Genomic DNA, 20,075 nt, shown 5'->3' with positions numbered 1-20,075 from the left:
GGGTCTGTTTGGAGGTGGCGGAAATAACGATGTATCCGGAGGTTGGTGGGGTGGAAGGTGAGGACCAGTGTGGTTCTGTCTTGGTGGCGATTGGAGGGACAGGGTTCAAGGGTGGAGGTGCGGGAAGTGGAGGAGATGCGGTGTAGAGCATCGTCGACCACATCGGAGGGGAAATTGCGGTCTTTGAAGAAGGAGGCCATTTGGGCTGTTCGGTAGTGGAACTGGTCCTCCTGGGAGCAGATGAGGCGGAGGCGAAGGAATTGGTATTCTTTATACAATCCACCCCGAGACCCTCAATTAGATGTGGACATCATTGCAGTGTTCTGATTTCTGTTCATTAAACAGCCATAATCATTCTCACTCAGTCCCATTTAGTTCCCATTTCTACAAGTAGATTCTATCTCATTTGTTTTCTTTTTGACTGTTTTCCTTTTTTATCTGCATCCAAATGATATCCAGTGTCACTATTTCCAGTGTTCGTGTCTATAGTTAAAACATCTGACATCGCAATGTCCAGCATTACACTGTCCAATGTCACAGTCTGATCTCAAAGTATCTAGTGATAGTGTCCAGAGTGACAGTGTTGTAACCAGAGTGATAGTGTCCAGAGTTATTGTGCCTGGAGGTATGGTGTCTGGAGTGATACAGAAAAATGAAGCTGAACCAAAACCAACCTCCCGATCACTGGATTTGCAACACAGTGACATTCAACCATTCAATGACCTACAAAATCGTTCAATTGTTCCTAACCAGAATTTACAAATAACAGATCTTGGATGTCAAGTTTATAACTTAATAGATTGTTAATTTCTGTTTATGTCACTATGCAGAACACAGATGATCATAAACCCATGCACCCCCCTCCCCCCCCCCCCCCCCCCAATCCGCACACCAGCAGACAATTAAGAGATAAACTTGTTTAAAATTTTAAATTGCCAGTTGATAACAGTTTCAATGATAAATAGTAGGCCATCATGAAATCCTTTGATGCTGGGTTGTATTACAGGCACAAGAACTGTACACCATGTTTGAATTTAAAGTCACCAGTCAATGCGAACAAATTCTGCAGAACTGTGGAGACTAATACTCATTCCCAAAGACTCACATTCTCATCTCAGACCTTTTAACAAGTTAACAACTGGGGAAATAACTAGACAAAGTCAAACCAAAAAGAAGATCAGACCAGTCCAGCAACTTCCAAAGAAGCACTTCCTCCAAGCCCAAAATCCAGTCAGAGCGAGGTCACTCATGGTTTTTGCTTTCTTTCTCACCATTCTCTGTGATTACCTGCCTGACAGCATTCCTCTTACTGACTGACCCATTCAATATCCATCCAGCTGTCAGTCCCTGAGCAGAACTACATCTCGGTGCTGAAGCGTCTGCTGTGTTCAGAGAGCAGTAATTCACCTGCATTATCTTTCCTGGCCAGATTCTAACAGCAAACATCAGTCTTTTGGCTCTCCAGTTTTTTTTTTAAAGAAGAACTAGCCACTGTTCAAAGTTCAATTCTCAATTTGGACTCAGTTCCAAACCAAAATGAGAAAAATAAAAAAATAGTGATGGTCACAACACTGGTCTTGCAGTGTCCAGCTGTGCATGCCCACTCGTGCAGTGTTCCAGTAATGCAGTGTCCACTCGTGCAGTGTTCCAGTAATACAGTGTTTCAGTAATGCAGTGCCCACTTGTGCAGTGCTCCAGTAATGCAATGCCCACTCGTGCAGTGTTCCAGTAATGCAGTGTCCACACGTGCAGTGTTGAGATTATTGGTGGATGTGTCCCTGTGAGACTGGGCACAAGTAACCCCATCGACCTGTGGCCAACCACTTCAACTCCCCCTCCCACGCCACAATGACACTTCCTGCACCACCAAATCTAAGTTATCTGACGACTGGAGGAAGAACACCTCATCTTCTGCCTTGGGACCCTCAACCACATGGTATCAACATTGACATCACTAGTTTCCAAATCTCTCCTCTCCCCCCACCTCATCCCAGATCCAACCCTCCAAGTCGGCTCTCCCCTCTTGACCTGTCCATCTTCCTTCCTAACTATATGTTCGACCTTCCCCACTGACCAATCACAATTACCCCCCCAGCTGGATTTACTGAGCACCTTCCCAGCTACCTTCCCCAAAAGCCCCACCCTCACTCTATTTATCTCTCAACCCCCTTACTCCTCCACATTTGTGATGAAGGGCTTATACCTGAAATATCAGTTCTCCTGCTCCTCGGATGCTGCCTAACCTGCCGTGCTTTTCCAGCACCACACATTTTGACTCTTACAGTGACTAATGTTACAGTGCTAAGTTTCACAGTGCCCAGTGTTACAGTGGATAGTATTAAGGTATCCAATCTCCACAGTGCCCAACACTATAGTGCCCAGCCTCACACTGTCTCGTGTTACAGTGGCCATGTTACAGTATGCAGTCTCACTGTGCCTGGCCTCCACAGCAGCCAGTGTTATAGTATACAGTCTCACAGTGCCCAGTTTCACAGTGCCCAGTCTCTCAGTGTTTCCGATGTCTCACCCACCACCCCTACCACCATCACCGAGGTTTACTCTGTCCCAACCTCTAACCCAGCCCCAGTTTTACCAAGTGTCCTGTTTCGGAGATATTCCTCCATGCACTGTACTGCCGTGTTGTCCATGTTGAGGTCAAACCTATTTGCAAAGAAACATCTCTGACGGACCACCCAATGTAGATCTCCTACCCCATATACACAAACCAAGTGGCGATACCTTCCCGTGCAGGGAGGGTATAGGGCACCCCTCGCAATGTCACCAGCCTCAAAGGACCACTTTACTGCCCGGCCAAGTGTCCTGGTGGCTGCTTGGGTGTAGGGGATGGAGCCTGGAACATTGGGCATTCTGTGCAGGGTAGCCCACACATGCTCGTCTGGGCTGTAGGTGTCCTCCGACCACTTGAGGAAGGCCTGGATCTCGGCACTGTCAAACACATGGCCAACAAACTCTCTGGAGGCCATGAAGTAGGCGCTGCCCACGAAGATGGAGGGGCTGATGTTCGGCTGATCTTTGAGTTGCGCCGTCAAGACGACTTGGTAGAGGGTATCGTGGTGGTATTGCCAACGTTTCTAAAAGGCAAGCGCAAGAGGGAGTGAGAGAGATGAGAAAGCAGAAATGATAGCTTTTCAACTTCACCTATGGCTTTTTCCCTCCCCAACTCCTCTGCACTCTCCTCGCCCCCAGCTCCAGCAAGATCCATGCACACTCCTTCTCTCAGTTACTCACCTTACAGTGGAGAACAAGGCCATTCAGCCCCTCAGGCCTTTCTCACTCCTATTGCCTAGTGCCAGTCACCTGCCAATTTCCCCATATCCCTGCCTCCCAAACCATCTCCCAATGCTCATTCGCTGAGCAAACATAAAACTCATCCTCAAACTCTCCCAGTGGATCTGGCTCCAAAAATACACTTCAAACTGTGCCCTCTGGTCATAAAGATTGAGAGCACCCGAAAAATAGATCCTTCAGCCCATCGTGTCTGCGCTGGCAAAACAGGCTCCTTGCTACTCCAGTCTCATTTTCCAGCACTGGGAACATTGCCTTTCATGCCTCACCAGTGCAATGGAGACACTTTCCTGTGGTCATCAACTCCTGGAGTGGGACTTGAACACAGAGCTTTTGCCTTAGAGAGAAGGACATGGTGTGCAGGGATATAGATCTTTGAAAGTTGTATTGCAGATAGACAGGGTTGTGAAGTAGGTGTTTGATACCTTTACCTTCATTGGTCAGGGCATTGAGTATAGGAGTTGGGATGTAATGTTGCAGCTGTAACAGAGATGGATAGAGCTCTGAAAGATAGTGGAATCAAGGGTTATTGGGATAAGGCAGGAACAGGATACTGATTGTGGATGATGAGCCATGATCATAATGAATGGTGATACTGGCTCGATGGGCTGAATGGCCTACTCCTGCACCTATTGTCCATAAGTAGGAATATCTTTGACTATCTCTGATATGCCTTTGCCATTACCAAGTGTGATCTATTGTCTGTAGAGGACATTGGTGAGGCCACTTTTAAAATACTGCATACAATTCTGGTCGCCCTTCGAAAGAAAGGATGTTGTTAAACTTGAGAGGGTGCAGAAAAGATTTACCAGGATGTTGCCAAGATTGGAGTGTTTGAGCTACAGTAAGAGGTTGAATAGGCTGGGGCTATTTTCCCTGGAGGGTCAGATGCTGAGGGGTATCCTTACAGATGTTCATAAAATCAGGAGGAGCATGGATCGATGTTGAAATGATCAGCCGGATGATAGTGCACTTCAGACAGCTTCCTTTATCACATACATGCAAGAACACTCAACCAGCCGGGTTAAAGCCCACCCTTGTCTGGAGAGTCTGAAACAGGAAGCTGCAAACACACTTTTACAGACAAATCAGCATTCCCTTTTCACGAATTACATTTTGATTCCAAGCCTTAGCAACACAACTGATCAATCAGATCCTGATCTAGGTACGTGATGTTTAGCATTAGATCATTGACCTTAAACTTCTACAACACCTGTTGAGTGTTGTTTCGGTCTTCCTGCCTTCTCACTTAACGGGAGCCAGTTTCAGTAAGCTAGCTCGCTTACATACGTGCTTGGCTGCACTTTTCTGTTGCTGATCAGAATTGTTTAGCTGACCTCCTTTTCTGTTCTTGCCCCATTTTGATTCCTTCCAGGTCGGCTGTATAGCCAAAGGTCTTTTCCCAAGGGTGGGGGAGTTCAAAACTAGAAGCATAGGTTTAAGTTGAGAGGGGAAAGACCTGAGGGGTTACTTTTTCATGCAGTGGGTGATGTGTACTTGGAATGAGCTACCAAGAGGTGGTGGATGCGGCTGGTACAATGACAATATTTAAAAGGCATCTAGATGTGGACATGAATAGGAATAGGTTAGAGAGATATGTGCCGAAGGCTGGCAAATAGGACTAGGTCAGATTGGGATGACTGGTCAGCGCAGACAGGTTGAACTGAAGGGTCTGTTCCATACTGTATGATGCTGTAACTCCATACTCTCTGGTTATTGAGGTTTAGAGCACCAAAATAATAAGTTGCCCTTCAGCCCATCGTGTCTGCACTGGTCAAAAAGACCAGCTTCGAAGTATTCTCATCCCATTTTGCAGCACTTGGCCCATACCTTTGAGTGTCTCACAAAAGCAATGAAGACACCTTCCTATGGCCATCAGCTCCTGGAGTAGGACTTGAATCCAAAGCTCCTCCCTCAGAGTGAAGGACACCACACATTAGATTCTCTACAGTATGGAAACAGGCCATTTGGCCCAACAAGTCCACACCAATCCTCTGAAGAGCAACCCATCCACACCCATTATCCTACCCAATATTTACCCTTGACTAATATACCCGAACACTACGGGCAATTTAGCACGACAAATCTACCTGGCCTGCACATCTTTGTGGATTGTGGCAGGAAACCAGAGCACCTGGAGGAAACCCAAGCAGACATGGGGAGAATGTGCAAACTCCACACAGACAGTCGCCCAAGGCTGGAATTGAACCCAGGTCTTTGGCGCTGTGAGGCAACAGTGCTAACCACTGAGCCACCGTGCCACCCCTTTCGCAAGACACAAGACACTTTATTTACATTGTGTCAAAAGATATCTTTTATCCTCGGTCCTTGTGGCATCATGCATGGGAGATATGGATCCTTGGTTACCAAGGGGAGGATAGATGGTATGCAGGAATGTGGATGGTGGAACAGGATCAAAAGGGCCAATGGCCTACTCTTGTTCCTTGTATGTATGGGAGCAGATTTTTTTTTCCAACTTACATCGGAGCTTGCCATCATCTCATACAAATGTAGTTTAGGCTTCATTTACGTTTCAATTCCTCAGATCTCCCCACCATGCCTCTAACCCAAAAACTTACATCTGAATTCCATTGCACTTGGACAATCGGTGAACAGTGAAGTATATTTCCTTGTCTTCATTACCGAGTGCTCATCCTGTACCCATTGAATAAACCTCACCCCAATCTCCTTTGTTCCAATGGGAGCATCGTTGACCTTTCCAACTGTGCCATCCAACTTAAACCCTGGCACCATTCTGCGAAATCTCCTCCCTGTCCTGAGGGCCCTCACATCGTTTTATAGTCACCGGAAATGACCACAACAATCCAACTGGGGCTAAACCAATTCGACATGCAGCATAACTTAACCATTTATTGGCATCAATGCCTCTATTTATGAAGCCTTCTGCTTTTCTACCCTCTTATGGCCTCCCCCATCTTCTAATGTTGATGAATGTTTATCGCCAGATCCCTCTAATCCTGCGCACTCTTTACGATTGTGCCATTACATTTCTATTACCTCTCCACATCCTTCTCCCAAAACATAGCACCTTACACTCTTCTGTATTCACCTCTGACTGGATGCTGTCTGTTCATTGTGGTGACTCTGGACAATTCACATCATCCTCACCATTTGCCAATCCTCCAGGTTTATCATTGCCCCGAATATGGGCATTCTGCCACATACTCCAAGATTGATATCACTGACATATTGAATAAAAGCAGTCGTCTATTTAAGGCTGAGATACGGAAACATTTAACTTACAGGATAGTGAAGTTATGGAATTCTGTACCACAGAAAGCTGTGGAGTTTGAGTCATTGAATATATCCAAGAATGCGATTAACAAATATTTAGTTTTCAAAAGCATCAAAGGCATGGGGAGAAAGCGGTAGTATGGCATTGAGATAGAGAATTAGCCATGATCATATAGTATGGTGGGCCTCATTGAGGGCCAAATCATCTTCTCCTGCTCCGGGTCTTGATGTTTATGTCCCAGCTGTGTGGATCATTCCCACCTACCAACCTACCAACCTCTCGTCCAAAACAAGATCCATGAATCAGGGCTTGTGTTGTCAATTTTGTTGTCCAGCCATTTTTATCTAGTGCCTAGTGAAACACTTCATTGAATCCAGTTCAGACAATATTCTCTGCATTCAAATTCTCAGCTACTTCATCAATGCATGATGCGAGGTTGGAGACTTACCTTTTGAAAACCTGCACTGACTTCGCTTCATTAATTTGATCTAAGGCAGGTTGGTGCGAATTGCAGCCATAACTACCAGCATGAATGTCAAATGCATGATACAAAGTAAACTAGGATCCATGCAGTGTGAGCCTCGGAGACCCAGGTTCAAGTCGCTTCTGCTCCAGAGTTGTGCGATAACATCTTTGAACAGTTTCATCAGTAAATGTAAGACCATTAACAAGGCAGGATAGGAGTCGGCCATTTGGTCCCTCAAGCCAGCTTCACTAGGATCATGGCTGATTCAACATTCCTCAAGTCCATGTTCTTGCCGTATCCCCGTAACGCTTAATTCCCCAACTGAGCAAGAATCTGAGCCTTAAATATATACAAGGACAGCTCTCTGTGGCTAGGAATTCCAAAGATTCACAACCTTCTCAGAGAGGAAATTCCACCTCATCTCCATCTTAAACTGGTGCCCCTTTATTCTGAGACAATACCCTCCCCCCCCCGGACCTGGACTCTCCCATGAGGAGAACCATCCTTTCAACATTTACCCAGTCAAGCCCCTTAATCCTGTCCATTTCAATGGGGTCACCTCTCATTCTTCTAAACTCCAGTGAGTAGAATCCCGTTTAGCCTTTTGTTTTTAAGACAATCCCTCCATAATGGGGCCATCCCACTGAACATTCTCTTAACTTCCTCCAATGAAACAACATGTTTTCTGAAATAAGGTGACCAGAAGTGCTCACAGTACTCCGGATGTGCTCTCACAAGCACCTTGCACAGTTGCAGTAAGACTTCCTGACTTTTATACTCCAACCCCCCTTCAAATAAGGGCAAACATTCCACTTCAGTTCTAAAGAAAGGTCACCAGACTCGAAACATTGACTCTGTTTTCTCTCCATGAATGCTACCCGACCTGCTGAGTCTCTCCAGAAATTTCTGTTTTTGTCCAACATTCCATTAGTCTTCCCAATTACCTGCTGCCCTCGTGTGCAAGCTTTCCACGTTTCATTCACTAGTTCCCCTGAGTCCCTTTGTGTTGCAGCTTTCTGAAGCTTTCTCCATTTAAATAATATTCTATTCTTTTGATTTCCCTTCCAAATGAACAATTTCACATTTTCCCACATTGCACTCCATTTGCCAACATTTTTGCCAACTTAACCGATCAATATCTGACTGTAAAGCACATAAGACAACATTTTTTACTGTAACTCGATTATACATGACAGTAATATATTAGCAAGGTTTGAGAAGGTTTGTAGTTCAGGTTGAGGTTCTAGATGTAGGTTTGCTCGCTGAGTTGGAAGGTTCGCTGAAGATATTGCCTAGTATGGTGACAAAACATCTCAAAATGAACCTTCCAGCTTAACGAGCAAACCTACATCCAGAGTAATATTTCAAGTCAACCTCAGAGTACAACGGGATCTTGATCAGATCGGATAATAGGCCGAGGAGTGCCAGATGGAGTTTAATGTCGATTAAATGTGAGGTGCTCCATTTTGGAAAGGCAAATCAGGGCAGGAATAATACACTTCATGGTAAAGTCTAGGGAGTGATGATGAAACAAGGGATCGTGGAATGCAGATTCATAGTTTCTTGAAAAAGGAGACGCAGATAGACAGGGTAGTGAAGAAGTCGATTGCTACACTTGCCATTATTGGTCAGTGCGTTGTGTGTAGGAGTTGGGAGGTCATGCTGTGGCTGAACAGGACATTGGTTTGGCAATTTCTGGAATACAGCATGCAATTCTGGTCTCCCTTCTATAGGAAGGATGTTGTGAAACTTGAAAAGGTTCAGAAAAGATTTACAAGATGTTGCCAGAGCTGAATGTGGAAATGCAGGAGATTGGTACTAGATGTGGAATAATTACAGACACGATGGACTGAATGACATCCTTCCGCAAGAATTCTTTAATTCTGTGACTGGCGCAGAGGAAGATTAACTTCAAGGTTCATGTTATCAGGAGGGACACCAAAGCCCTTAGCTGAGTGGTCAGAAAACTCCTTACTCTTTATTTGAACTAAGGCATAACCTGTCTCCACCAATATCATAGCATAAGTCAGCCATTCATCCCTTCAAGTCTGCTCCACCATTCAAGAAGATCACTGCTCTTCTGGTTGCAATTTCAATTCCACATTTCTATCGTTTGCCCCAGGGCCTTATCTTTTTTTTAAAAAAAGGTCACCTTGCTCACCCTTTCATAACTTCATCAACTCAGCCTTCACAACTTCGTACAGAAGAGATTTACACAGTGCAACAGCCCTCTCAGGGGAAAATAATTCTGCAAGGCATTGGTGAGGCCACTTTTGGAGTATTGGATAAATTTGTGATCGCCCTGCTGTTAGAAGGGTGTTGTTAAACTGCAAAGGATGCAGAATAGATTTACAAAGATGTTGCCAGGACTGCAGTTATAAGGAGAGGCTAGATAGGCTAGGACTTTTCTCACTGGAGTATTGGAGGGTGAAGGGTGACCATATAGAAGTTTATAAAATTGTGGGGGAAATCAATAAAAGTGAATAGCCCCAGGATGGGGGAGTCCAAACCCAGAGGGCATAGGTTTAAGGTGAGACCTGAGGGTGGTGCAAATACGGAGCAAGTTGCCAAAAAGAATTGTTGTAGTGGGTACAATTACAAGATTTAACAGACGACATAAATAGGACAGGTTTAGAGGGATATGGACCAAATACAGGATAAGGGGACTAGTTCCAATTAGGATACCTGGTTGGCATGGATGAGTTGGACGAAAGGGTATGTTTTGGTGCTGTAGGACTCTGACGATATCTTATTCTACAGAACACCTTGTCAAACCTACAAGAGAAAGCAATGTCCCAGCAACCACCTTACCATGTCCCCTCAGAGAAACTTATACATTTCAAAACGATCTCTCAGATTTCCAAACTTAAATGTGTAAAAGCCAATTTGTTCAACCTTCCTTCATAAGATAAACCCTTCATCCCCGGGAAAAAGGCAGGTGAAACTTGCTGTCAATGTAATTATTTTATGTTTTAAATGAGAGAAAAATGTACAGTCTAATTCTGATGTGGTCTCATCAAGGCCTTGTATGGCACTCTCTCCACCCCTCTGGCCTGGAAACGGACTCTACATTTTGAAGAAAAATGTCTGTGCTAATGGACCTGGACGAGAAAGGACTCTGTTTGTTGGTAATTAACTATCATATGGTTTGTTGGGCTTATCACCTGCACTGTCTTGCATGTCCCTGGGTCTGGCAGGTCTTACTGTGAGCTGGGAGGCTCGTGGGCCGTCCTGAAAGCTGTCACCCTGAGAGCCGGAGGGTGTGTAGGCCATCCTGCAAACCTGAAGGTTGGTAGGCTGTCCCGAAAGCCGGAGGGTGGGTAGGCCACCCTGATGACAGTCTCCCCGAGAGCTAGATGGTGGGTAGACCGTTCTGAGCACTATTGTCCCGAAAAGGGGTAATCGGGACGGGCTGTCCTAGAGGTGGTCGAAAGCTGTGTCAGAGCAGCCGAGAGCCAGAAAGCGCGTAGGGGCGGGCTGAGATCCAGAAGGCTTGTGGGCTGCCCTGCACGCTGTCGTCCAAGGGAAGGGGGGGGGCTGTCCTAGAGGTGACCGAAAGGTGTGCCAGGATAGCCCACTGGCCAGATGGCCCATCGGGGTGGGTGAGAGCCCAATGGTACGTAGGGGCAGACCAAGAGCTAGAAGGTGGGTAGCCGTCCTCAGCGCTGTCACCCCAGGTGGGTACTGGGGCGGGCAGTCCTAGAGGTGGTCGAAAGGTGTGTCAGAGTGGACCGAGAGCCGGAAGGTGTGTAGGGGCAGGCTGCCTGAGAGTGGTCGGAAGTTGGGAGGGATGGGGGCTTGCTGGGTCTGTATTATCTGCACTTTTTAACGTAACAGGATTGTCTTATGCATAAATGTCATTGTTGCTGTCTTTTCATATTTGAAACTGGGATTTGTGGTTTGTCCTCAATTCCATGTAAACTGGTTGAATGGTAAGGTTTGGGGCCTAGCTTTGCTGCTCCTCTCCCTTGTAAATTTGCTGATGTATGCAGCTGTAAATGTTAACTGTTGTGCAGTAACCTCTTTTTTGTACTTGTTTAATAAAATAAATAGGGGAATGCTCCTCTCCCTTGTAAAATTTCTATCTCTTGTATACAGTTGTAAATGTTAACTGTTTTTGTAAATTGTTTTGTAACTGTTTAATAAAATTTATAAACAGGAGATTCAGAGGTCTTCTTGATTTCGGGGACTGACTCTGTGCTGGCTGGGTCACAGTCAGTGTGTTACTGTTGGTTTCTGCTTGGTTTTTGTATGGGGGAAACCAGATTACTGAACTGGCTGAATTATTTAGCCAGTTTGTTAACTGGCATTCCTTTAGGGAGGACTGATTGTTAAACTCCTGATGCACATACTGTGTTTCAGGTGTAACTCAGTTCTCATTAGGGGACTGTTGTTTCACTGACTGGTTATAGTCTGTGTGTTACTCTTTTCTTCACTTTTGAGAAAAGGATAATGTTAATTTTGTGGTAGGGCTTAGTCCTTGTACTCCAGTTTTCTTTGTTTTTTGTATGTGTCCTCATTGTTTGGACTGAACCCTTGTGGAAGACATACATTTTACCAGAGGACCTGTTCCTATGGGGAGGCCCAGCCCTGAGCCTGGGCTTCTGAAGATTGAACACATGTGTGCGTGCTGGAAGGTGAGCACTTGCTGTATCCTGGAGTTTGGGAGAAGACCTTCCCTTCAGGAGTGGACCAAAACCCCTGTGAGTTAACCACCTTTACAATGTACTGTGTTCCTGTGAGTGGGCCTGGCTCTCCAAGGATGTGCCAGGACTCCATGGAGACTGAACACCTGTGTGCTGTGGGGTGTGCATTTGCTGCCTTTGGGAGTGGACTCTGCCCTTGGTTGTAGACTCTGTTTTTAGCAGTGGACTCTATTTCTGACAACACATGTTGTAAACTGGAGTGGACTCTGTTCCTGAGAACTCTATTTTTTTGAAGACTCTATATTTAGTCTCTGTGTACCAGAAAGGACTCCGTTTTTTCACAATTAACTCTATTGTGTTTCTTGTTGGGCTTATCACCTGCACTGTCTTGTGTGTCCCTGGGTCTGGCAGGCCTTACTGTGAGCTGGGACGTTCATGGGTCGTCTTGAAAGCTGTCACCCCGAGAACCAGAGGGTGGGTAGGCCACCCTGATGCCAGTTGCCCCGAGAGCCAGTAGATGGGGAGGCCATTCTGAGCGCAGTCGTCCTGAGAAGGGGTAATCTGGATGGGCTGTCCTACAGGTGGTCGGAAGATGTCTCAGAGCAGCCAAGAGCCAGAAGGCGCATAGGGACAGGCTGAGATCCGGAAGGCTTGTGGGCTACCCTGCACGCTGTCGTCCCAGGGAAGGGGACGGGCTGTCCTAGAGGTGATGGAAGGTGTGTCGGGGTAGTCCACTGGCCGGACGGTGCATTGGGGTGATGAGAGCCCAATGGTAAGTAGGGGCAGACAGAGAGCCAAAAGCAGTCCTCAGCGCTGCCGCCCCGGGCGGGTAACGGGGCAGGCTGTCCTCGAGGTAGTCGAAAGGTGTGTCATGGCAGATCGAGAGCCGGAAGGTATATAGGGGCGGGCTGCCTTAGAGCGGCCGGAAGGTGGGAGGGATTGGGGTGGGTGGGGTGGGAAGACTTGCTGGTTTTTTGGGGGTCTGTATTGTATGCACTGTTTCTTACACAAGTGGACTGTCTTATATGTATGAATGTCATTGTTACTGTTTGTAATGATTGAAACTGGGGTTTGAGGTTTGTCTTCATTTCCCTGAAAACCGGTTGAATGTCAGGGTTTGGGGCTTGGCTTTGTCATTCCCCTCCCTTGTAAAATTGCTGTTTCTCTGTATACAGCTATAAATGTAATTGTTTGTATAAACTGTGAATTGTTTAATAAAATAGAAATAAACAGGACTGTCTGTTTCCTTTCTTCCTGGTGATGGAATATAAATTGTGAGGAGCAATTATTAATGTTGTCTGCGAAAATCACAAAGCTGAATCATGAAAGAGGAAGGGGAGTGTAGGTTAAGCTGGATATACTTGTACAAACAGTTATAAGCATCTGTTTCCCGCTTCTGCAAAAACAAAAACCACAATCAAGAGGTCATAAGGCTCAGTGTGGATGAAGAATGAGAGGAAATGTTGCTTTAGCAAGCAAGGAAGCAGATGGCAGTGAAGGTAGATATACGCTAACAATAGACCACAGAGGGATGTGGTGAAATGGCCAAGCAAAACCTGTACTGTTACGCACAAGGCCAGATAAGGCAAGAGATAAACAAGAGGAATGGGCACTGGGTTTCGAGTAGTGGGAGGAGGGAAAGGGAAATGAATTGTATCAAGGTTTTGTACTGTGTGCCTACCTTGTAGACATCACTCTTGCAAGAGTATATCAGATGATACTGCTGCTGCAGATCTTGTCTTGGACTGAAATTATTGAAGTGAGTGAGTTCTATTTCCCACATAAATTAAGATTCACACACTTGTCAGATGCAGTGAAAAACACCTACACACTTGACATGGGTACGAGGGAAAAATAAGCATGACTGCTGTCGGGTGGAAGTGGAAGAAAAATAAACAGGCATGTCAAGGGATCTGCTCACTGAGAGCTGGCTCGAGGGGAGCTGGATCAGCATATGAAGGACTCTTCAATCCTCTCGAGGAGAGGAGACTGACTTCGAAACAGCCTCGGTGTGTCTTATGTGCTGCTGTTGGTGTCTTCCTACTGAGGAGGAGTTTATTTTTAATTTTTTTTCATAGTTTGTTGTGATTTGTTTTCTGGGGTTTCTTTCTGCTTATTTCTGTTAATTTGAAGCTGTGCTCAGCTGCACAGGCAGCTACTACCACCACTGCTGCTACAGTCTGGGCCTGCTCCTCCGACTGAAGCCTGGACCGCGCCTGCACCCCTGCTGCTGCTGCCTGGGCCTACCTACACCTGGGGACGACTTCGACTGCTACTCCTGAGGCTGCTTCTGAAAAAAAATAAACAAGACGATCAGATGTTCTGTTCACTCTGAGCTGGCTCTGAGGAAGCTGCATCCGTGTCAAGGACTCCATGTGTAAACAAAATGGTGAGTTGGTGACTGGACAATGGTCTCTGGGAAGTTATTCTTGATGTCGGGGTTTCCTGCTCCTCGGATGCTGCCTGACCTGCTATGCTCTTCCAACACTGTTCTAACCTTGACTGTAATCTCCAGCATCTGCAGTACCCACTAACAGTCATAGAGATGTACAGCATGGAAACAGATCCTTCGGTCTGACCAGATATCCCGACCCAATCCAGTTCCACCTGCCAGCACCCGGCCCATATCCCTCCAAACCCTTCCTCTTCATATACCCATCCAAATGCCTCTTAAATGTTGCAATTGTACCAGCCTCCACCACATCCTCTGGCAGCTCATTCCAAACGCGTACCACACTCTCCATGAAAATGTTGCCCCTCAGGTCTCTTTTATATCTTTTCCCTCTCACCCGAAACCTATGTCCTCTAGTTCTGTACTCCCCGACCCCAGGGAAAAGACTTTGTCTATTTATCCTATCCATGCCCCTCATAATTTTGTAAACGTCTATAAGGTTACCCCTCAGCCTCCAACATTCCAGGGAAAACCACCTCAGCCTGTTCCACCTCTCCCTATAGCTCAAATCCTCCAACCCTGGCAACATCCTTGTAAATCATTTTGGAATCCTTTCAAGTTTCACAACATCTTTCCAATAGGAAAGAGACCAGAATTGCACGCAATATTACAACAGTGGCCTTACCAATGTCCTGTACATCCGCAACATGACCTCCCAACTCCTGTACTCCATATTCTGATCAATAAAGGAGCGTATACCAAACATTGCCTTCACTGTGACTCTGCTTTCAAGGAGCTATGAACCTGCACTCCAAGGTCTCTGTTCAGCAACACTCCCAAGGACCTTACCATTAAGTGTATACGTCCTGCTAAGATTTGCTTTCCCAAAATGCAGCACCTCGCATTTATCTGAATTAAACTCCATCTGCCACTTCTCAGCCATTGGCCCATCTGGTCCAGATCCTGTTGTAATCTGAGGTAACCCTCTTTGCTGTCCACTACACCTTCAATTTTGGTGTCAACTGCAAACTTACTAACTGTACCTCTTACGCTCGCATCCAAATCATTTATGTAAATGACAAAAAGTAGAGGGCCCAGCACCGATTCTTATGGCACTCCACTGGTCACAGGTCTCCAGTCTGAAAAACAATCCTCCATCACCACCCTCTGTCTTCTACCTTTTGAGCCAGTTCTGTATCCAAAAGGCTAGTTCTCCCTATATTCCATGAGATCCAACCTTGCTAATCAGTCTCCCATGGGGAACCTTGTTGAATACCTCACTGAAATCCATGTAGATCACATTTACCGCTCTGCCCTCATCAATCCTCATCAATCAATTCAAAAAACTCAATCAAGTTTGTGAGACTATTTCACTATCAACCTAAGAATAATCCTTTACATGCTCTGAACCAAACCTACATTCTTTTTTGTTCACTCTTATCTCTTCAGGGGTTGCCATAAGCACCCACATAGGCCCCAACTATGCCTGCCTCTTCATCCATCAGCACCATTCCCCACCTTTTCCTCCACTACATTGATGACTGGATTGGCACTACCTCGTATTTGCATGAGGTGGTTGAAAAGTTCATTAATTCTAATTCTACCATCACCTTCCAACCTGACCTCAAATTCACCCGGACAATCTCGGACACCTTTAGATTAGATTACCTACAGTGTAGAAACAGGCCCTTCGGCCCAACAAGTCTACACTGACCCTCCGGAGAGTAACCCACCCAGACTTATTTCCCTCTGACTATTGTACCTAACACTATGGGCAATTTAGCATGGCCAATTCACCTGACCTGCACATCTTTGGACTGTGGGAGGAAACCGGAGCACTCGGAGGAAACCCACGCAGACACGGGGAGAATGTGCAAACTCCACACAGACAGTCATCCAAGGCTGGAATCGAACCTGGGACCCTGGTGCTGTGAGGCAGCAGTGCTTACCACTGAGCCACCTCCTTCCCCTTCCTGGACCTCTCCATCTCCATCTCTGGCAACCGACTAACTGCGGACATCTACGACGAACCCACCAACTCCCACAGCTACCTGGAATACACCTCCTCCCACCCTACCCCTGTAAAAACACTATCCCTTATTCCCAATTTCTCTGCCTCTGCTGCATCTGTTCCCAGGAGGACCAATTCCACCACAGAACATCCCATATGGTGTCCTACCTCCAAAAACTACAATTTCCTCTCCCACATGGTTGACAATGCCCTCCAGTGCATCTGCTCCATTTTCTGTACCTTCACCCTTGAACCACACCCCTCCCAACGCAACAGGGACAGAACCCCTTGGTCCTCACCTTCTACCCCACCAACATCCGGACACATTGCATTATCCTCCACCACTTCTGCCACTTACAAACAGACTGCACCATTAGGGACATATTTCCCTCTGCAGTCCATCTGCATTTCAGAGACTATTCCCTCTGCAACTGCCTTGTCAGATCCACACCCCTCAACAACCCACCTTCCCTGGCCTCTGAAAAGTGCAAAACCTGCACCCACACCTCCCCCCCCCCACCTCCGTCCAAGGCTCCAAAGGATCCTTCCACATCTGACAAATATACTTGTACCTCCACCAATGTCATCTACTGCATCATTGCACCCAATGTGGTGTCCTCTACATTGGGGAGACAGAACTCTTACATGCGGATTGTTTCAGAGAACATCTCTGGGACACCCACACCAACCAACCCCACCACCCCGTGGCGGAACACTAACTCCCCCTCCCACCAAGGGAATGCAGGTCCTGATGCCTGGATATTCCACCTTGGAACCCTGATCCGCCTGGTTGCAATGTTGATTTCACTAGTTTCATCATTTCCCCACCCCACCTTATCACAGTCCCAAGCCTCCAACTTAGCACCACCCTCCTGACTGGGCCATCTTCCTTCCCACCTGTCCACTTGACCTTCCACAACCCCCCCCCCCACCCCACCCCCCACCCCACCGATACCTTCATCTATCACATTCCCAGCTACCTTCCACCCCCAGCCCCACACCCATCCCACTTATCTCTCGGCCCCCTGGTCCACAAACCTCATTCCTGATGAAGGGCTTATGTCCGAAACATTGATTCTTCAGATGCTGCCTGACCCGCTGTGCTTTTCCAGTGCCACACTCTTGACTCTGATCTCCAGTATCTGTAGTCCTCACTTTCTCCTACACTCTTAACCTACCTACATTCCTGTATACTCTTGTAATCAGTCTATATCCCTCCTTATCCCAGGCTCAGCCTCCTCTTTCTACCCCATCCCTTTCACCTGACCATGTTCGCTTCCACCCATCTGCTCCACCCTACCCACTGTCCAATCACAGCCACCTTCTCCCTGCATCCACCAATCGCCATCCCACCTACCTTTCCCCAGCCCCACACCCCCATTCTGCAGCCCCTTCCTCGCCCCGGGTTCTGATGCAAGTTTCCGACCTGAAACGTCAATTGCCCTTCTATTCTGTTTGCAGCTCAACTCTCCAACTCCTCCTATATTCCTTTGTACATTCTGAACCTCCCTCCATGCAATTGAACTGTTCTAACAACCCTGTCTCTCTTTGTTACAGAGGGAGAGAGAAGAGTTACTGAGGGAGAGAGATAAGTTAGTGGAGGAAAGGGATTACAAAAGGGAGAGGGGTTATAGAAGGAGAGGAGTTACAAAGGGGTTACCCTTCCGTAACCCCTTTGTAACAGGCAGGAGTGAAGAACTGGAGGGGGGAGAGAGAGGGAGGGAGGATGGAAAACACTTGGATGGAGAGAGGCCCAGCAGACAGGAAGGCGGTTACCTTTTTGAACCCTGGTGCAGGATCTGACTCAATCACGTTGAAGCCGTTCAGAGCTCTGAGGCTGCGGACTATCTCCCGGTTGGTCTTCAGGGGGAAGTCTTGGCCACACACGTCGATGAAGTACCTCCAGGGGACAGGGCTCTCCAGCAGCTCCTTCATGCAGTTGAGATCTGCCTGAACTCTGCTCCAGCCAGCATAGGTGACCCACTCCAGCTTGGCTGCGACAAAGACATTGTGGATACACGACGCGATGGCCCGAACGGCCGCATGAAATTGACTCGGGGATTTGCGGTCCACGTGGATACAGTAGATATTCTGTGGGGTGTAAATGCTCCGTAGAAGCCTCTCGAACATCTCAATGCTCTGGTGGATGACCATGGAGTAAGCCAAGGGGAAGTCTTCCTCCTCAGGGCTCAGGGGGACAGTGATATACTTGCGGGCCCTCACAAACGATCTGCAATTTCGGGTCATGTTCAGATAATCTCCCTCAGTGATGGCTTGGTGCTTGAGGGAGACAGTAATGGAGTTGAGGAGGGCTCTTTCCACCTCCTGCCTGTCCCCCTGGATGATCTGCCAGCAGGTGGAGTTCTCCTCGACCAGGAGGAGGGGCTCTTGCATTGGACTGGCGCCTGGTTTCACCAGCCTGAGGGTCAGCCGGCCCCCTCCTCTCTGGAGCAGCAGCCATTGGCACAACAAGACCACACTGAGCACACACAGCGCTGATCTGAGGCACGACCAGTGGGCATAACGCTGGCTCAGCTTGGGCATGGCACTTTCCAGAGGGCAGTGTCCCTAGCCTTCAGGCGATAGGCAAATGCAGAATGGATGCTCTCTGTGCTGGGCAGCACTGCCTCCACCAGGCTGTGGGGAAGGAGTGACTGCAATTTGCTGGAGAGGTCGCACCAGCCAGTCCCCTCTCCTTGTTAGACTCTTGTCTTTCCTTTTCCCCAAGATTCAACGAATGACTCCGACTTTCACTCCCTCTCTCCCTGGAACTGCTCTCCCTCTGGAATTCCTCTCCCACTTTAACACCTCTCCCTCTCTCCGTTAGCCCTTTGTAATCCCTTTCCCTCTATAACTCCTCTCCCTTTGTAATCCCTCTCCTCCACTAACTCATCCCTCTCCCTCAGTAACTCCTCTCGCTCCCTCTGTATCTCCTCTCTCCCTCTGTAACTCCTCTATCTCTTTCCTCTCTCTCTGTAACTCCTCTCTCTCACACACACACACATTAACTCCTCTCTCTCTTTCTCTGTCCCTCAGTAACTCCCCTCCTCCCTCTCTCGGTAACTACTCTCTCTCACACACACACAGTAACTCCTCCCTCTCTCTCTCTCTCTGTCCCTCAGTAACTCCTCTCTCCCTCTCTCGGTAACTCCTCTCCCTCTCTCTGTCTCTCTCAGTAACTCCTCCCACCCTCCTCTGGATGACACCCAGCCAATGTTCCGTTGTTTCTCTCTCGGAGTCCGGGCTCCCCTCGCTCCCGATTGCCTGCCTGGCTACAGGCGTTTCCTTCCCCGGTCTCTGCTTCTCTCCGGCCGTTCCTGGACTGGTGTCGCCCGGATGGAGTAAACGAGAGGATCGCGATGGTGTACAGTCTGGATCGGAGAACCTACAACCAGAGAGAACACAGAGCCAGCCAAGTCCAATAACCCACACCCCAGCCTGGGCTGAGATGCTCTTTCAGGAAGGAACCTGTGGGAGGGGTAACCCTTGGATGAAGAGAGGACCAGGAGACGGGAAGGACCTGTTTGTACTGTGACTCTTAACTGCCCTCTGGGCTATTCGGGATGGCCAATAAACACTGGCCTGGCCAATGGTGCCACCATCCCATGAATTTATTTGAAGAAAAAGTGACAATAGTAAGTCAAATTAAATCAAACTTCACCACCCGTCATCTCTCTCTCTCTCTCTCTCTCTTTCTCTGATGCGAAATTGGAATTATGGTGATTTGACCGTTCATAATAAAGCTGTGAATCTGAGCACAGCAAGTTGATATGGATCCAAAAAAAAACCCCTGGCCGAGAGTGGCTCAGAGGTTAGCATTGCTGGAGCACAGTGCCAGGAACCAGAGTTTGATTCCAGCCTTGGGTGGCTGTGTGGAGTTTTGCATGTTGTCTGCTTGGGTACCCTTCGGGTGCTCTGATTTCAAAAATGTTCAGGTTAGGTGGATTGGCCATGCTGAATTGCCCATAATGTCCGGGGATGTGCAGGCTAGGTGGGTT

The 20,075-nt window shown here is 47.4% G+C and overlaps 1 protein-coding gene across 1 annotated transcript in view; it reads right to left on the bottom strand.

Annotated features, from left to right (window-relative positions):
* Nucleotides 1-2,555: 2,555 nt before the first annotated feature.
* The window catches only part of LOC140454400 (beta-1,3-galactosyl-O-glycosyl-glycoprotein beta-1,6-N-acetylglucosaminyltransferase 3-like), a 161,818-nt gene continuing 144,298 nt past the window's right edge, over nt 2,556-20,075 (bottom strand). Inside the window, exons 4-5 of the mRNA XM_072549096.1 lie at nt 17,854-18,441; nt 2,556-3,092 (exon numbers count right to left, since the gene is read on the bottom strand). Coding sequence (XP_072405197.1) covers nt 2,556-3,092; nt 17,854-18,441 — 1,125 coding nt within the window. The remainder of the gene's footprint in view (nt 3,093-17,853; nt 18,442-20,075) is intronic.

The sequence above is a fragment of the Chiloscyllium punctatum genome, chromosome 29 (assembly GCF_047496795.1).
Source record: "Chiloscyllium punctatum isolate Juve2018m chromosome 29, sChiPun1.3, whole genome shotgun sequence".
NCBI classification, from domain to species: Eukaryota; Metazoa; Chordata; class Chondrichthyes; order Orectolobiformes; family Hemiscylliidae; genus Chiloscyllium; species Chiloscyllium punctatum.
This window is presented reverse-complemented; position numbering and strand designations above follow the sequence as displayed.